The sequence below is a fragment of the Electrophorus electricus genome, chromosome 8, assembly GCF_013358815.1.
Source record: "Electrophorus electricus isolate fEleEle1 chromosome 8, fEleEle1.pri, whole genome shotgun sequence".
In the NCBI taxonomy this organism is placed as follows: Eukaryota; Metazoa; Chordata; class Actinopteri; order Gymnotiformes; family Gymnotidae; genus Electrophorus; species Electrophorus electricus.
In genome coordinates, this window is record NC_049542.1 from 16,430,033 (window position 1) to 16,445,814 (window position 15,782).

Sequence of the window (15,782 nt, forward strand, 5' to 3'; positions counted from 1 at the left end):
TGACGCAATATCCTAAGCAGAGCTGTGACGAAGGCGAATGTGATTGGTGTAGTTCGCGCGGAGAAAGCGGTCAACGTTGTTTGGCGCCATTTGCGGGAAGAGGAACAGCGGACTGAAACAATTTTAACGTTTTTTTGTATAGTTGTACAAAGACATGTGAGCAGTTTAAATACTTTCCTCGATGTTTGTTAATATATCATCTTAAATTGGTGTTTCTGTAAAGTTAATCACATGTGCCACTATTTTTAAATAACTACATCATATGGTTATTGAATACTTTTGCTGGCTAGCTAACCATGTTAGCTAGAAGAGTTAGTTTGTGTTTATGTATTATTAGGCAGCGGTTTCTCCAGCATTTCGTACTATCATGGATTTTATGTTAGACTAACCGCTGTGTTTTACGATGCCTCGGCAATGAACTATCGTGAATTTCCTTCTACGAAAACTACAGGTAGGTGTCTTTAAATCCTTAAGATACTTAGCCTATCATGCTAGACCTAATTGTTAATGAATTCTGGCTGTTAGCTAGTTTGCTATCTTTGTAATTTGCTAATTTATCATCTACGTTTGAAGGCAATAGCTAGCGACATAACTTGATAACATTACTTAATACCTGTTGCTGCATTCGCTAGAGCGTTCTCAACCAATGAATGACCTCTTGTGTCTCGTCATTGTTTTTTGTGTCCACAGACCTGTAATTTGGAAATCAACAATGGCTGGCGTTGCTGCGATGGCCGCTGTTATTGAAGATTTTGAGGCTACTCAGGTTTGTCATTGTCTATTTATTTAGCTACAGAGGGGTTTTTTTAGCTGTTAATAGAGCTTTTTTGAGTTGCTTAACAACTATATTTGTGTATTTAGCCATGCAAGAAGTTGAAGAAAGATGATGATCCACCGCCTACAAGGACCATCACAAATTATTTCATGCCCTTAACCAGGGGTGTGGAGAAACCATTTTCCCCACCTCGGTCAAACAACATAATGGATTACTTTAGGAAGACCTCTCCTGCTCAGGAAAAGCCAGGAAAAAACTCTTCACAAAAGTACAGTCCCCTTCAATCCACAGAGTCATCTGTCTGTCAGGAGGGATGTGTTAAATCTGGTAAAGCACAGAGACAAAAACGGCCCGGGAAATTCAAGGAGCAAAACAAGCTACAGAAGGAGCAGCATGATGTGCTCACAGATAGCTGTGCAGTGATGGAGACACCAACTGAACATCTGGTAAAAGGAGGAGGTTGTATCTGTGTCCCTGGCAATGACACTGCAGCCTTGCTCTCTCAAATTAGTGACATCATCTTAGATGAAGAACCTCTTAAAACTAAGAACACAGAGACTTGTGTGAATGACAGGACAGTAAAGGATGTTTTACCAAGTTATAAAGGTAAAACCTTGGATAACCCAACTCAGGAGGGTGTTAATATAGGCAATGATGATGCTTCAACCAGGGAAGACAAGTGTAGAGGTGGAAAGTCTGTGGTGAGGAAAAGCAAGAAGTCAAAGGCCAGTCGGAGTGAATTGTGTAATGCTGAGCATGAGCAGTCTCTGCGTGATGCTAGTCTGGAAGTCCATGTGGATGAGACTTCCATTCTGAACTGCAGCACTATTACTGTGTCATTTGAAGACTTTTTACAAAGCCAGAAGGAGGAAGAGGACACTGCAGTTCCAGAGTCTGATACCTCTGCTGTAGATGCCTTAAGTATTACTAAAAATGGGAGTGATATGGTGTTTGAAGCTCCACAGTTATCACCAAGAACCCTTACAGTCCTAGCTGAAGTGCATCCCATATCTCCAAATCATGAGTCAGCCAAGGGCTCTGAATTAAGAATAGCATCAATTTTCAGTAAAACTAAAAAAGAGTGCCAAGTAAAAAACTTAAAGACATCCTCAACTAACCCATTAGTGTCTGTGGATGTTCTGCCTGACCTTAAGAGGAAATCTAATGTAGTTGTTCAAGAAGAAGATTTGGAGCTTTTTGTTGTGGAAGCCAGCAACTCCCCTAAGTGCACCAAAGAAGAAAGGAAGCAATTCATGAATGCCTTCAAGCAGCCAAGTCAGGATGGAGCTAAAGGTAAAAGCATAAAGGGCTCTGGCACACTGAAGCAGGCCCAGGAGAAAGTTCCTGAGACAAATGAGAAGGAACCTGGGGAGAAAACTGCTGAGAACATGCCTGATGTGACCATCAGTCAGAGTATGGAACCGGAAGATCCTAGCAGTGTTGGGAAGAATGGAAATAAGTCTGTGAAGAAAAGTCGCAAAGATTCATCTGAAGATGTATCATTGCCCACTCCAAAACAAGAGGAACTTTCCACCTCAGTAGAGATGGGCATGGAGAGTGGTTGCACTGACGAGGGTAATAGGCGAACTGCCAGAGAACTTAGGAGGTCTTCCAGACAACACACATGCAGACAGACTACTGCTGTGCCTAAAAGAGATCCATCGTCTTGTAAGACAAGAAGCCAGAAGAAAGCAGAAGGTTCTGCTGTATCTCAGGAGCACCCAGCTCAGGCATCTACCCCAAGAACCCACAGACCCAAAAAAGGTGTTTACAGGGCTGAGATGCTCTATCCACTTGACAAAAGAGAAAGCCCTATTAGGTGAGTTCTGGTCAGGTATCTTTGTTGTTAGCACTTTGGTCTTATAGAATATGACTGATAAATTAGTAAGAGAACTTGCTATATAATGTTGTATCTGTTTGTTAATTAGAATGAAATTCACCAGACTATTTCCATCTTCTGATACCAAAGCTGGAGAATTTGAAATATCGAGTCCTCTTTCAGTGCAGGTAACTCTTTCTTTACTTAAAACTATTATCAGAAAAATGCACTTTTATACACATTTATATTATTTTAACTGGACATTTTAATAGGAATCAGATTCAATGAAGAAAAGAAAACGGGCCAAAAGGTTGATCCAGAAAGCCAAAGCACTGAAGCAAAGCAAAGAGGCTGTTGCTGGGGAGATGTCTCCTGTGCGGCGCTCTGTGAGGAGCAAGGAATCTGTCAAAATAAATTACTGTGAGGATGAGGTATGGCCACTGTCTTATTTATGTGCAGGGTTAGATCATTTCAAAGGGCTTCATTTCAGAGTCTGAGGTCTTTTGACATTTTATTGTTTGGAAACATGACTTCCTATTTGCAGGACTCTGTTGTGTTCTTGGAAGATGATTTAAGCAGCATTGCACCTACATCTGAAGAAAGCCAGAAAATGGTTCGTAGTCTGAATGATGTTTTAGGCAAGAAAATACCTCAAAGTAAAGCTTCAAAGAAAACCACAGGTAATTTAAAAATTCTAAAATGTGTATGATTTTTCTTTTTGTTTTTTGTTTATTATAAAGTGATCTGTTTACCATTACTATTGCTTGCTTTTGTTTTTGTAGCTTCCAAACTGGGCCCCTTGTTCCTTGAAAAAAAACTCCAGAGACCCTCTGCAGTGATCTCTATTTTTGATGACAGCAGGTATTACTCTGTCATCTATGAATAGAAATAAATCTGCCTTTATTTTCACCCTAAAATAAAACTGTAGAAACAAGCTCTTGTCTTTTACTTTAAAAGCTGTGACAGTCCAGAGAACTCTCAAGATGACGAACAGTTCAGAGCAAAGAGGGAGTTTCTGAAGAGTGGCCTTCCGGAGTCTTTTAAAAAGCAGATGGCTAAGACGGCAGCTAACAGAGAGGCCTACACAAAGGCCTGCACTTCATTCCAGCCTGTGGTTCACGTTCAGCAGAAATTAATTGGTAAGATGTTTTTCTCCCCAAAATGTCAGTCACTACTGCAATCAGTTGCATCTGACTGATTTGTTCTTGACGTTGGCAGATTGTTCTATATGGACTCTTCCATGGCCTGAGAGTCCCCTGCTTCATCGCCTGAAGGAGTTTTATCATTTATCATCAATGCCACCGGTGTTCTTAGACAGACTTGCCAACCACCCCACTCTACCTGTTCAGATAACATGCAGAGAAAGGGTAAGTTTTTAGGGTATGAAATTAAGAAATACACAGATATTTTGGATGTCAAGTGGTAACAAATGTGTGATTATTTTATTGCATTTATCACAACTAATACTCCTGTTTTTGAGCATTCAGGCATTCAAACTTTATACTGTTTCTGAAGTAATTTCTCTTTTTAAACATCTGTGTAGGTGTCTGTTTGGCAAGAAAACTTTACAGAGACCATTAGACAGCTTCTGTTGGACAAAATTGCCACTTCAAATCCCTCTTTCCCTGCACAGAGGTTTTTTACGAGGTTCCTAAAGAGACATAAAGACTATTCCCTGCAGATTCCTGCAGGTGAGATCACATTAGCAATCTGATGTGAGACCACTTAAACAGATGCCTTAATTTTTACACATTTATTGTTCTTTTAGACTTATATGAATTGCATTTAAAAATTGAATTGAATGTAACCCTAACCTGCTTCTTGCTGATTTCCCTTAAATTTCCTCAGAGCCTGAGGATGGCTCAAACATGGCTTTTTCTGCTGGCTCAAATGAATGTGTGGGAGGAAAGCGCAAGCGTGTATATGAGGAAGGGAGGGCAGGCAAGCAGGCCAAGAAGCAGAGGTCAAGCCATACAGCAGAAGAGCCAATAGTGATATCAGAGAGCCCAGTCTCAGAGCACGGGGGAACAGGAGAGGCTGCTGACACTCCAACCCACAGAAGAGGCCGGAAGAGGCAATCCCGGAGGAGCAAGCAGAATGAGGGGGAGCATAAGTCTGTAGTGTTGTTGACGCCTGAAAAGATCCAGTGTGACTCTCCAGTTGATTCCTCAACTACAGGGACTGTCGGTGCAAAAGGTGAAGAGAGACTTTCTTCCTTTCTTTTGTGTCAGCTACAGAACTTTGATATGCAACATTGCATCACACATACTGAACGCTGTTTTTGTTTTTGTGTATCCCTCCACTACACAGTGACAGTTTCTCAACATAACTTGTCTTTTTATATCTTCATTTCCCCAGATGGTGTGAGGGAGGATGTGCTATGGACTGAGAAGTACCAGCCACAGCACTCTAGTGACATCATTGGAAACATGGCTTCTGTTGGGAAGGTGCACAGGTAAGACTGCGTATGAGCTTGCTTGAATGACTTCCATGCATGTGTTTTTCCATAATGGAAACTGAAGTGGAAAGATTAATGACAGAGTTTGCTTTATCACTTACATTGTTAGCTGGTTAAAGGAGTGGAAACTCAGGGCTAACCGTGAAGAGAGAAGGAAACGGCAGGAGCAAAAACAAGGGGATGACAGTAATGGTAAAGTCCTAAACCTCTCATGATGAATCCTGGAGCTGAAACATCTGAGGCCTGTTTTCTTAACCGCTCTGTGTGATTGTAGATTCTTGGTTAGGAGACGATGGTGTCGAGGAGCTGGCGGAAGATGAAGACCAGCTGTGTAACACCTTGCTAATCACAGGCCCCACTGGAATTGGCAAAACCGCTGCGGTATACGCCTGCGCACAGGAGCTGGGCTTTAAGGTCTGGACTTTCCCCTGATGGAAGCACCTTTTTCGACTTTAAAGTGTTCTCAGGGTTAGTTTGTTTAGAAGTATATGAATAGACTCTTATGCCTTCTTAGCTCACTGGATTTTCTGTCCTAGGTGTTTGAGGTGAACTGCTCTTCTCAGCGAAGTGGTCGCCAGATCTTATCTCAGCTGAAGGAGGCCACACAGTCTCACCAAGTGGACATCCAGGGGGTCAATACCAATAAGCCCACCTACTTCAACAGCTACAGTACTTGGGGCAATGCTTCTAAACTCGGCTGCTCACCCAGTGGGTGCACACACTGAAGACAAAGCATGCACATTGTGTCTACTCTATTGTATCTTAATTGCTTTCACTTTAAATCATTATTCTCTCCAAATGCTATTTTGAGCATTGATCTTGGTAGCTTTGGTTTGAGATGGCATCAATTCATTTTCCATGAATTTTAACCTCCTGTCACAGGGAAAGTGAACTCCCCTAGAACAGTTGTGTCATCTCCCAGGAAACCCCCCCAGTCTCCTCGAGGTGCTACACTGAGGAAAAGAAACTTGGCACCTACTTCACTAGCCAGTTTCTTCAAAATGGGTGGGAAGCCCGAAGCCAGGGGTGCTGCATCTCAAAGACGTAATAATTCTGAAACCAAACATTAACAAAAAGTGTTAAATATAGATATTATTCCTTTTTTTTTGGTTAGCATCCCTCTCAGTAATCAAATAAAAAAGAAAAGAAATTTGTTTTAAAAGGTCATAAAATGACCAATTTTTTATTTTTTTATTATTTTTTTTATTCATGATTCTTATCTCTTGCTGTTAAAGACTGTCCCAAGAAATCTGCCAACATGGCACAAGTTAGCTGCAAGAGTCAAGAGCCTGACTCCCAGTCTTCAGTTGAAGAGCAAGGCAAGAAGACTGCCACATCTCTCATCCTGTTTGAAGAGGTTGATGTCATATTTGAAGATGATTCTGGATTCTTGGCTGCAGTTAAAACCTTCATGACCACAACCAAGAGACCGGTCATCCTAACAACCAGTGGTGGGTGCTACTATAGTGATGTAGATCAAATCAAAATTTGATCAAGTTTTCTGTCTATTTTTTTCTAATATCAATGGGAATACTTTCCTTTTCAGATACAACATTCAGCACAGTGTTTGATGGCTACTTTGATGAAATCCCTTTCAAAGCTCCTACTGTGGTAAGATATTTTGAACAATGAATATTCAGTGTTATTACTAGAAACTAGACACACCTGTGGTTGAGTAGGTTGAGCTTGTCTCGTGTAACAACCCCCCCCCCCGCCCTTCCTCCCAGGACCATGTGGCGAGTTACTTGCAGCTCCTGTGTTTGGCTGAAAACGTTAGGACAGATACTCGGGACCTGGTGGATTTGCTTCGCTGGAATAGTTGTGACATTCGGCAGAGCCTCCTGCACCTGCAGTTCTGGTCCCGCAGTGGAGGAGGACACCAGGTCCAGCAGAGAATCTCGCTAGCCGGTAGAGTGCTCCAGAAAATTTACTTGGTTAAGAAATGAAAAACAGTACACAAGCTCAGCAGTGTAACACAGGAGTGGTTTTCTTCAATACTTTTTTTTTTCTTTTCTTTTCTTCAGAAGCCCCTGAGGTTGAGGTGAAGAGAGAAGCTGTTGAAGTAGAGAACATTTCTTCTGGTAGAGAGCTACATCCAGCCAGTTTACCACCCTGCCATACTGGATGCACAGAGTCTGTTTTGGGTCTCCTGAACATCCAGCAAGAAAAGACTGTAGAGGACTTGTTTAGAGTAAGTTCCCTTTTCTACGTTTTCATTTTTATTTGTCTGAAAAAGACTACATTTACTAATTATGGTCTCTCTTCAGTGTGAACCTACGGCTGTAGAGACTCTGAGGAGCTGGGATCTTCTCTCAGAGACTGAAAGGAGAGGTGTGAATCTGCTCTACACAAACTTGGAGGTGCTCCTGCCACTGCCCACTCGTCCTTTGCCTGAGCCCACTCTTGATCTGCAACCAGGACCAAACCCAGACCCCCAGCCTGGCCTTTTAGCCAGACATGGCAGTAAAGTGGAGAATGATGAGAACACAGCTAACATGAGCCCTCTAAAAGTTTCCTCCAGAATGAGGCAGAAAAAGCAACTGTATGCGGACCATAAAAATGCGCTTAATTCGGACTCTGAGTCAGACGAAGGATTTCTGTCCCTCCCTAACCCTAACTGTGATGCTGCTGGGGACCATACTTTAAGGCCAGCACAGGGTCAAGAGCCACGGGCATCTAAAGCTGCTCCCGTGAGGGTGATGAGGGTCAAGCTGGCTGACACTGAGAGGAAGAAAAGTAAACCTGTATCACAGTGCCTGAGCTCCTTAGCTGAGTATCTGGATTATGTGTCATTCATGGATTCTGCTTTGCACTTCCAGCCTCGGACGGCAGAGGGTGCTTGTAGACCACAGTCCTTTAACTGGACAGGCGCAGCAGTCAAGAGTGGAATGACTGATGAAGTTTGTCTGGAGAGCGGTGGCTATACGAGTGCATTTGACTCGAAAGAAATCCATGCCATGCTAGGTAGTCTGAGCTTTTGGAAGTGCAGGGCTGGGATCTCTAAAGCGTGGACTGTGGCCCAGGAGTTGGAGGAACAGATCAGGAAAGAGGCTGTGGAGGAGCTCACTCTTCCTATAGCCTCACACAGGCAAAATTTCAGCCTTGCGCAGAGTACACTCTGTGAACCAAGGTGAGGAATTAACAGCTGTGGGGATGGAGGGGTCTTTTCAGAACATGTGTGCAGGGTATTATCAAATATTTACCAGCCTTATTCTTTCATACATTTCTAAAATTGAATGACTTATACAGCTTGTGATGTGTAAATTTGATGTCTTGTGGGTTACAGGGTGATGGAAGTGAGGAGGGATGTGATGAGCACAGTCCTCACCAACCGGTCATTCTGCACTCTGGGCAACAGGTTGGCAGCAGTGATGGACCACCTGCCCTCTCTGCGCACCATCTGCAGATCAGAGAGACTGAAAGAACAGGGCAGGGTCAAACGCAGGTGAGAGTTGAACTGACTGTAGATGCACCATAGTCTGGCATTTTTCAAGTTTAGTAGAGCTCAAATCTACACTTGGGTAAGGTAAATGACCAGAGTGAAACAGTGCAAATAAATTGAAGTTACTGTATAAATAGAAATGACTTTCCAACTAATAAAGCTTGAAGTGAGAGCACATGCATTCATGTGCAAGGATGGAATGTGGTTTTTACATCTCTCTACCTGCTCATAAAATACATGCCTTTTGAGTGAACCAGTTTGAAGCTCTTAATATATATTTGTTACTGTAAAATAGTGAGCAGGGCACTGGTGCCATCCAAGTGCACAGAGAAGTGGGCCAAGATTGTGATTACATGATATTGTTTTAATGTGACTTCAATAACACTTTCCAAATACAATGTGTTAATGGTGAATATTCTGGTTTTCTCCGCAGATTCATGCACTACTTCAATACCATTAACCTTGATCTTCCCAAAAGCACTATTCAGCAGCTAGGTTCAGATTTTCCTTGATTCATTTGATCATGAAGCAGAGGTTTGTGGCAGCTGGTTAAAATGAATTTGTACAGTATTGTAATATACTTTTATTAGGAGTGTGGGGTTTTTTGTTTGTTTGGTTTTGTTTTCTGTTTCTTGTTTTTTGGACTTGGTAGAGAGTGGATAGTACTTGATTGTTTTATCTAACCTCGTGTGGAGAGCTCATCTTTTGTACTCTGTTATACGGTATATTTTATTGAGTAATAAATGTGAACCATGCAAATTGTCAAAACATGTTTCCTCTGAAAATGTATCTATTGTAACATTAATTATTTTTTAATTTTTGTAGATGCCACATAAACAGGTCTTTGTTTTTATCTCATATTTGCTTATTCACCTATTCACTGCAAGGTGGACTGCTTGAAAGTTAGACACATTTTTGGGTACTTAAGTTTATTTTTCATTTGTAGTTCTATTATAATTATATAAACTATAACTTCACTTTCTTACTTTTCTATAATTTCAACACGCATATTGTTCATAATTAATATTTACAAATTTCCCTGTTTAATTTTAAACAGTGAAAACAAAGACAATAAATGTGAATATTTTTCACGACAGAAGACTTGATTACATCTTACGGTATTCTGTATGACTGTTATACTGTATCATTTGTTTTCCTAAGTCAGACTTCTACAGTAATGTGTCGGTTTCAACGTGAACAATCTATAAGTAAATAAACACTGCATCTTATTGGTTCGTTTTTTGAGGGGAAAGGGCGTTAATTTGGTATCCTTATTGTTTGTTTGTGTAAAATCTCTGCGGTTTAAACCTATTTTACACCAGAAGCGGTGCGGCTTGTGTGGCAAGTCACAGCTACACCGCGAGTCCTGTGTTACACCGGTCACGGCTCACAGTGACCGTGGTAATGAGGATATACTTTACGGTAGTCTACCGTGGAACGGTAATAAAACATCTATTAAGAATTCAGTAATGGAGACTTTCCTGCCCGTACGGCTACTGTTCTGAGTAGTTTTGTCGTAATTATCCTTCGAAAACCTACAGATATTGATGCCTATTAACGGAAAATGTTCACTTTAATAATGCCAAACCGATAGGACTATTCTCAGTATAAATATAGCAAAAGTATAATAAACTACATCTAACGCATGTGGCTGACTTAAGACTGACTAACAGGAGCGTTACTCATGATGTGCGTTTAGTGAAAAACAAGTATTGTTCTGTTCACAGTGGAGATCCACTGTATTGTTTCAGTATAACTTACGATGGTGCAGTTTCAGGAATATCCTTTCATTATGTATAATTGCGTGTCCATTAGGATCTCGCGCAATGACGCGTCAAAGTGTGGCCATAATGCTGGCAGCGCTACCAAATGCGGAATCGAAGGCACACGAATTCAACGCAGTAGCGAGTTGAGAGAATGAAAAGCTATATATAAAACCAACCTAGGTATCAGAGTGGATTAAAGTTGCTTTCGATCAACTCCTCATATGGCAAATCGCGACAAAAATAAAAAGACTCTTCTGGAATTGGCGAAGCTGCCGGATAACAGTTGCTGTGCAGACTGTGGCGCCTCCGGTGAGTTACAGTTAACTAATCTACCCTGTAATAGGAACAAACAAACCTCGTAATTTGTTACAGGGATTTTGTTATTTAGTGGACTTGTCTGTTTAAAAAATACAGAACGTCATCTATATTATATACATTGTAAACAACATTGTATTATAAATTCATCTGGTGTTCTTTTAAAGTAATTCGTTTCTAGATAGCCTATTGATTTAGCCTGAACTTCAGGGAATAAATGAAAATTCATGTCCTCGTAGACTAAACAATATAGACCTCTTTAGGTTTAATTTGCAGCAAACCCCAACCTCAACTCTCCAACCCCTCAAAAGTACAATATATCTGCGGTCGTAACCGTTCTTAACCTGCTCCTCTTTCGTGCACTGCAGACCCAGACTGGGCATCGTATAATCTTGGTGTATTTATTTGTCTGATTTGCTCTGGAACTCATCGCAATCTCTCAAGTATAAGTCGCGTCAAATCCATACGTTTAGACTTCTGGGATGATGAACTTGTGCAGGTAAGGTTAATTGTAGCCTACATAAATTGTTCTGCTACACTAAAGTTATTTTTACGTTTATGTACCAATTAGACGACCTCATATTTTGCTGTCATTGTAATATGCTAAATATTGGCGAGATTTATTCAGCTATTTAATTGATGGTCATAGTGTCAAGAGTTATATCTAATAACTGAAATAACTTTTGTCATTACACTGGATACTGTTGTGTTCCATGTGCCCGAATAATGCCCTCCGGTGAAGTTTATGAAATTAAATGGAAACGGAGCTGCAAAAGACTTATATGAGAAATTCGTCCCTGTATTTTATTATCGACCACAGCAACATGACTGTGAGTAAGTAATCCCTCTTGGAGACCTGAGGTCATTCAAAGACACGGAAACTTTAAATTATTTTCCCATTTTTTTTTCGCGTGCTAATATAAAACAGAATGAGTTGTTAGAGAAGTTGAAAGCTGCTGATGTGGCGAACGCACGGAAGATAGGAATTGCATTACTGTTGGTGACAATAAGAGGAAGCAGTCATGTTTCATGATTCCTGTTTCAGCTAAGGGGTAGGTTTGGTGTTGGATATCAGGGCTTTGAACTTGTTGATTTGTCCTTTTGGTTCTCCATATAGTCTACAAACTTTGCAGTGCAAGTGGGTTGTTCAGCTCCTCAAATCTGTTGGTAATCTGTTAAATAGTGACATAGGCTTTTGATCACTCAGTTTCAGAAAATAATAATAACTAATAAACACATTTAAAAAGCCATGTCTGCATTTATATTTTTAGCTCAGGCTTGGTCTGTATGGAGGGCAGTACCCAACTGTGTGTTTTATATGTTATATAAGATGGCTCTTCTGTGTGCTGTAGGGTGCTGAGAGAACAATGGATCAGAGCAAAGTATGAAAGACTGGAATTTAAAGAGGACAATAAGCTGAGATCTTATTCATCAGGTACAGCTGTTGTTCATTTGATTTTTTTTTTGTAGTAACCAATATGTTAAAAATAAAGGGAGTTACAAAAGATTTGGGGCTCCTGCCATGTGGCTGTAGTAAATGACTGGCCTGTGCACAGTCAGCTGCAAATTATAAAGCACCTATTTTACTGTGTGTGCTTGTTGGTTGACTGTAACATGTCTCATCCGCTTTAAATGTAAAAATGCACTGATCAATAAAATCAGATTTATTTATTCATTTGAAAAGGACAGTACTTTAATTTCCCCATAGCTAACTGCATAGCATATGAATGACACCTACAGAGTGAATCCACTGTAACATGCTTTACTTAAATATATTCATAATTATTACTATATGTTTCAAAATACTTGTCTAATGCCCTTTTTTATGAAAGGGTCCCACAGAGATGAACATGTCCCCTCTGTGTATAAAATATTTAAAAATCGGCCATATTCAGTCTGTCATGCATGAACTGTAAATTGTTACCTCTAAATAACAACACTGAATACCTGTTTTCCTTATTCAATATCTCTGACTCTGAGCCTAGGCCTATATGAAGGCTTGCTATGGAAGAAAGGGAAGGACAATGGACAGTTTCTCAAGAGGAAGTTTGTTCTATCAGAGAAGGATTTCAGCTTGAAATACTACAAGAAGGATGTGAGGATTCTTGATGCACCCTAAGCAATTTTTCTGAGCACAGAGCTATTTTTGGCACAGATGCAGTAGTGTTTTCAGTTAAACTGAATCAAGACTTGGTATTAGTATTAGGTTACTTTAGGTTACATTATCTTATACATTTTTACTGGCCTTTGTACGTGTAAGCATGTCTACGTTTTAAAGGTTGCTTGGAATATAAACAAACTGAAACTAAAGGATGTATCAATTACTAAAGAATGCTTCAAGAACTAATTCAAATCACTAACTAAATAACAAGTCCCCTTCACCTTTTAGGAATCTAAAGGAGCAAAGGCCATTATATCTATAAAGAATCTGAATGCAACATTTCAGCCTGAGAAGATTGGACATGCTAATGGACTTCAAATAACATACTTAGTGGATGACCACACCCGGAACCTCTTTGTTTACCATGAAAGTGGTCAGGTGAATCATTTTTGTGGATTTGTGTTTTCTACATTTTTGCCTTATATATTTCATGTTGCCCTAAAGAGAGGCAAATCATGTTTGCTTTAGTTCTTCATCTCCAAGCTGGAAAAAAATATTTAAATGTGTGAAATTACAGACAGGTTATTCATGAACTATTTGCCTAGTTTTGAAACAACCAGTTGAATTTATTTTCAGACAAGCAGAGTAATGTTTTTATGGCAGATTTGACTTTTTCAAACCAAGAAAAAAGTATTAACAAGCATGACTTGTCACATTTTCTAATCACATTTATCTAATTTATATTATTTAAGTATCAATAGACATTTCAGGCTAATAACAACATATGTTTTACCTGAAGATTGAAATTTTTAAAGGTTAAATTAGAACAAACAACTACAATTGCAGATGTAGCTTCTCTGTATTTTGCAGAATCTGTCCTAGTGCTCAAGCTTTCTTGCCCATTGCCCTTTCAGGAAATTGTAAATTGGTTCAATGCTATTAGGGCAACACGTTTTGTTTACCTGAAGACAGCATTTCCTACAGCTACTGATGATGAGGTAGGTATTTTTTTTATAGGGGCCTACAGTATTGGTGCAATGTCAATTGTTCCAGCATACCTTGCTCACTTGTAACCAGTGATTAAAAGTGGACTTTCCAGATTCCTCTTTTACTTCTAACAATGTCCACTGTGGCTATGCAGCAGGAGTGGAAAGCACCATGAAACATTTAATCGTATTTCCTCAAACTTTATTAAGCATAGACATGTTTTTTTAAATAGCGCTGTGTGTGTTTTCCTTGCAAGTTGATACCATGGACAACCAGAAACTACCTTAAAGAGGGTTTTATGGAGAAGACGGGCCCTTTGGTGGGTTACACACTTACATTTGTAGAACTCAGGGACAATAGCCTTCTCATAGAAATTCCTATTCCTATAAACATTTTAGAGCAAAATACTAAATATTCAGGCACATATTTTTTTTATTGAATTTTTTGTTAAGTACATTTAAAGTTAATTGTTTTCTTATTGTGTCTGTGTATTGTACAGCAACGAGAGCCATTTAAGAAGAGATGGTTCATTTTGGATGCCCTGGACAGAAAACTACTCTATTTTAAAACTCAGATGGTAGGAAAAGATTAATATTAATCCTAAATAGATTAATCCCTCAAAAATTAAACGTGAATGTGTCTTAAACAGAAAGAACATTTCCTCAGGGAAAATCTTATTATAAGAGGAAATGAGCGAGATTACAGATTCAAAATAGATATTTTATATTATGAGTGATTATGTATAAAGCAGAATTAATTGCAAATGGATTTTGTAACATATCCCATTCACTGAAGGGTAGATTACATAAAGCTTCAACCACATTAGATTCAAATCACAAAGCAATCTACAGTCACCCTAAAATGCAGACAAGACAACCAGATGCAAACCAAACATGAATGTTCTAATGATGAACTGTTACTGAAAATACATTTGAATTGACCCTCAGGATGCTGTGGAGCTTGGGGTCATTTTCATTGGAACAGAGCATCATGGGTACTCGGTGAATGAGTGCATGCCCAAGGGGGCCAGAGGAAACAAATGGAAGTGTGGGTTGGCAGTGGGGACTCCCAACCGGCAGTTCATCTTTATGTGTGAGCAGGAGCGTGAGCGGAAGGAGTGGGTGGACGCTCTGAGGCATGTCATCTCAAAACCCATGCTGCCCCAGGATTATGCCAGTAAGACATACCACATCTGAAAATTCAAGTTAAATGAATGTAGTGACACTACACAGGAGCTGATTAGTACAGTGCTCGTAGCTTCTGTTTCCTCTTTTTCAGCAGAGGCCAATATCCGCAGGCGAAGATGATTCTGTTAGGTCATAAAGGACCAAGGACTGGTATCTCTGATAAGTGGACCCCATCACCAGTAGACATACAATGACACCACATTTCAGGCCTTCAGGATCATAGCAAACTCTGAAATGTACCAACTGAATGTTACAACATTCATGGAAGAATTGTTTCAGAGCTTTGCTTGAAAGTATGTGGGAACCATGGAAGGCCACAGCTTTGCACAATGTTCTGTTTTCCTTCCTACAGCACAGCTCAAGGTATGGCACAAGGTACTTATGGCACAAGGTACAAGGTACAAGGTATGGTTAAGGTACTTGACTAGAAATCAGAAGGTTGCCAGTTCAAGCCCCACTACTGCTGAGTTGCCACTGTTGGGCCCTTGAGTAAAGCCCTTAACCTTCAATTAATGAAATTGTACTGTCATAATTGTAAGTCATTTAGGATAAAAGCATCAGCTAAATGCTGTAAAATAAATAATAATTTTAAAAAAGGATTGACAGTCTTCTCCATATAAAACCATTTGGAATCTCTTGTATAAACTATTTTTCAAAGCCTTTTCACTGAATTGAGTTTGTGTTGCACATACAAATCAGGCATAGATGTGTGGTATGTTTCCTTGCTATAATAAACACAAACAAAAAATGTCATTGCATTATCATTATGTTGCATTTTGGATGGGTTATTTGTTACAAATCCCAAGGTTAAAAAGTTCCAATATCATATATGGGAAAGCTGTAAAAATGCATGATGAGGAAAACAGAATAATTGTTAACTTTAAATGTTTACATTTTTACTCTTTCCATGTGAATCTGTCTAAACAGTCAAG

The 15,782-nt window shown here is 39.8% G+C and overlaps 2 protein-coding genes across 5 annotated transcripts; both read left to right on the forward strand.

Moving 5' to 3' along the window:
• The first annotated feature begins 84 nt into the window (after positions 1-84).
• atad5a (ATPase family AAA domain containing 5a) lies at positions 85-9,733 on the forward strand. Of its 2 annotated transcripts, XM_035529487.1 has the most exons (24): positions 86-156; positions 338-451; positions 691-766; positions 862-2,594; positions 2,704-2,782; positions 2,867-3,025; positions 3,139-3,274; positions 3,377-3,455; positions 3,552-3,733; positions 3,813-3,961; positions 4,138-4,285; positions 4,443-4,790; positions 4,953-5,049; positions 5,162-5,244; positions 5,327-5,466; positions 5,589-5,760; positions 5,935-6,096; positions 6,288-6,503; positions 6,599-6,663; positions 6,780-6,960; positions 7,077-7,243; positions 7,320-8,182; positions 8,339-8,497; positions 8,928-9,733. In XM_035529487.1, the coding sequence occupies exons 3-24, from the start codon at positions 713-715 to the stop codon at positions 9,004-9,006; spliced, it is 5,451 nt and encodes a 1,816-aa protein (XP_035385380.1). In that variant the 5' UTR covers positions 86-156; positions 338-451; positions 691-712; the 3' UTR covers positions 9,007-9,733. The 2 variants fall into 2 exon arrangements, with proteins under 2 accessions (XP_035385381.1, XP_035385380.1); XM_035529488.1 differs by lacking the exon at positions 338-451 and having other exon boundaries at positions 85-156.
• A 587-nt stretch (positions 9,734-10,320) lies between these two features.
• adap2 (ArfGAP with dual PH domains 2) lies at positions 10,321-15,334 on the forward strand. Of its 3 annotated transcripts, none has more exons than XM_027022182.2 (11): positions 10,321-10,569; positions 10,944-11,074; positions 11,318-11,409; positions 11,928-12,010; positions 12,561-12,670; positions 12,965-13,114; positions 13,591-13,674; positions 13,920-13,982; positions 14,163-14,240; positions 14,611-14,839; positions 14,942-15,334. In XM_027022182.2, the coding sequence occupies exons 1-11, from the start codon at positions 10,482-10,484 to the stop codon at positions 14,968-14,970; spliced, it is 1,137 nt and encodes a 378-aa protein (XP_026877983.1). In that variant the 5' UTR covers positions 10,321-10,481; the 3' UTR covers positions 14,971-15,334. The 3 variants fall into 3 exon arrangements, with proteins under 3 accessions (XP_026877983.1, XP_026877984.1, XP_026877985.1); XM_027022183.2 differs by having other exon boundaries at positions 14,945-15,334; XM_027022184.2 differs by lacking the exons at positions 10,321-10,569; positions 11,318-11,409 and having other exon boundaries at positions 10,960-11,074.
• The last annotated feature ends 448 nt before the right edge of the window (positions 15,335-15,782 follow it).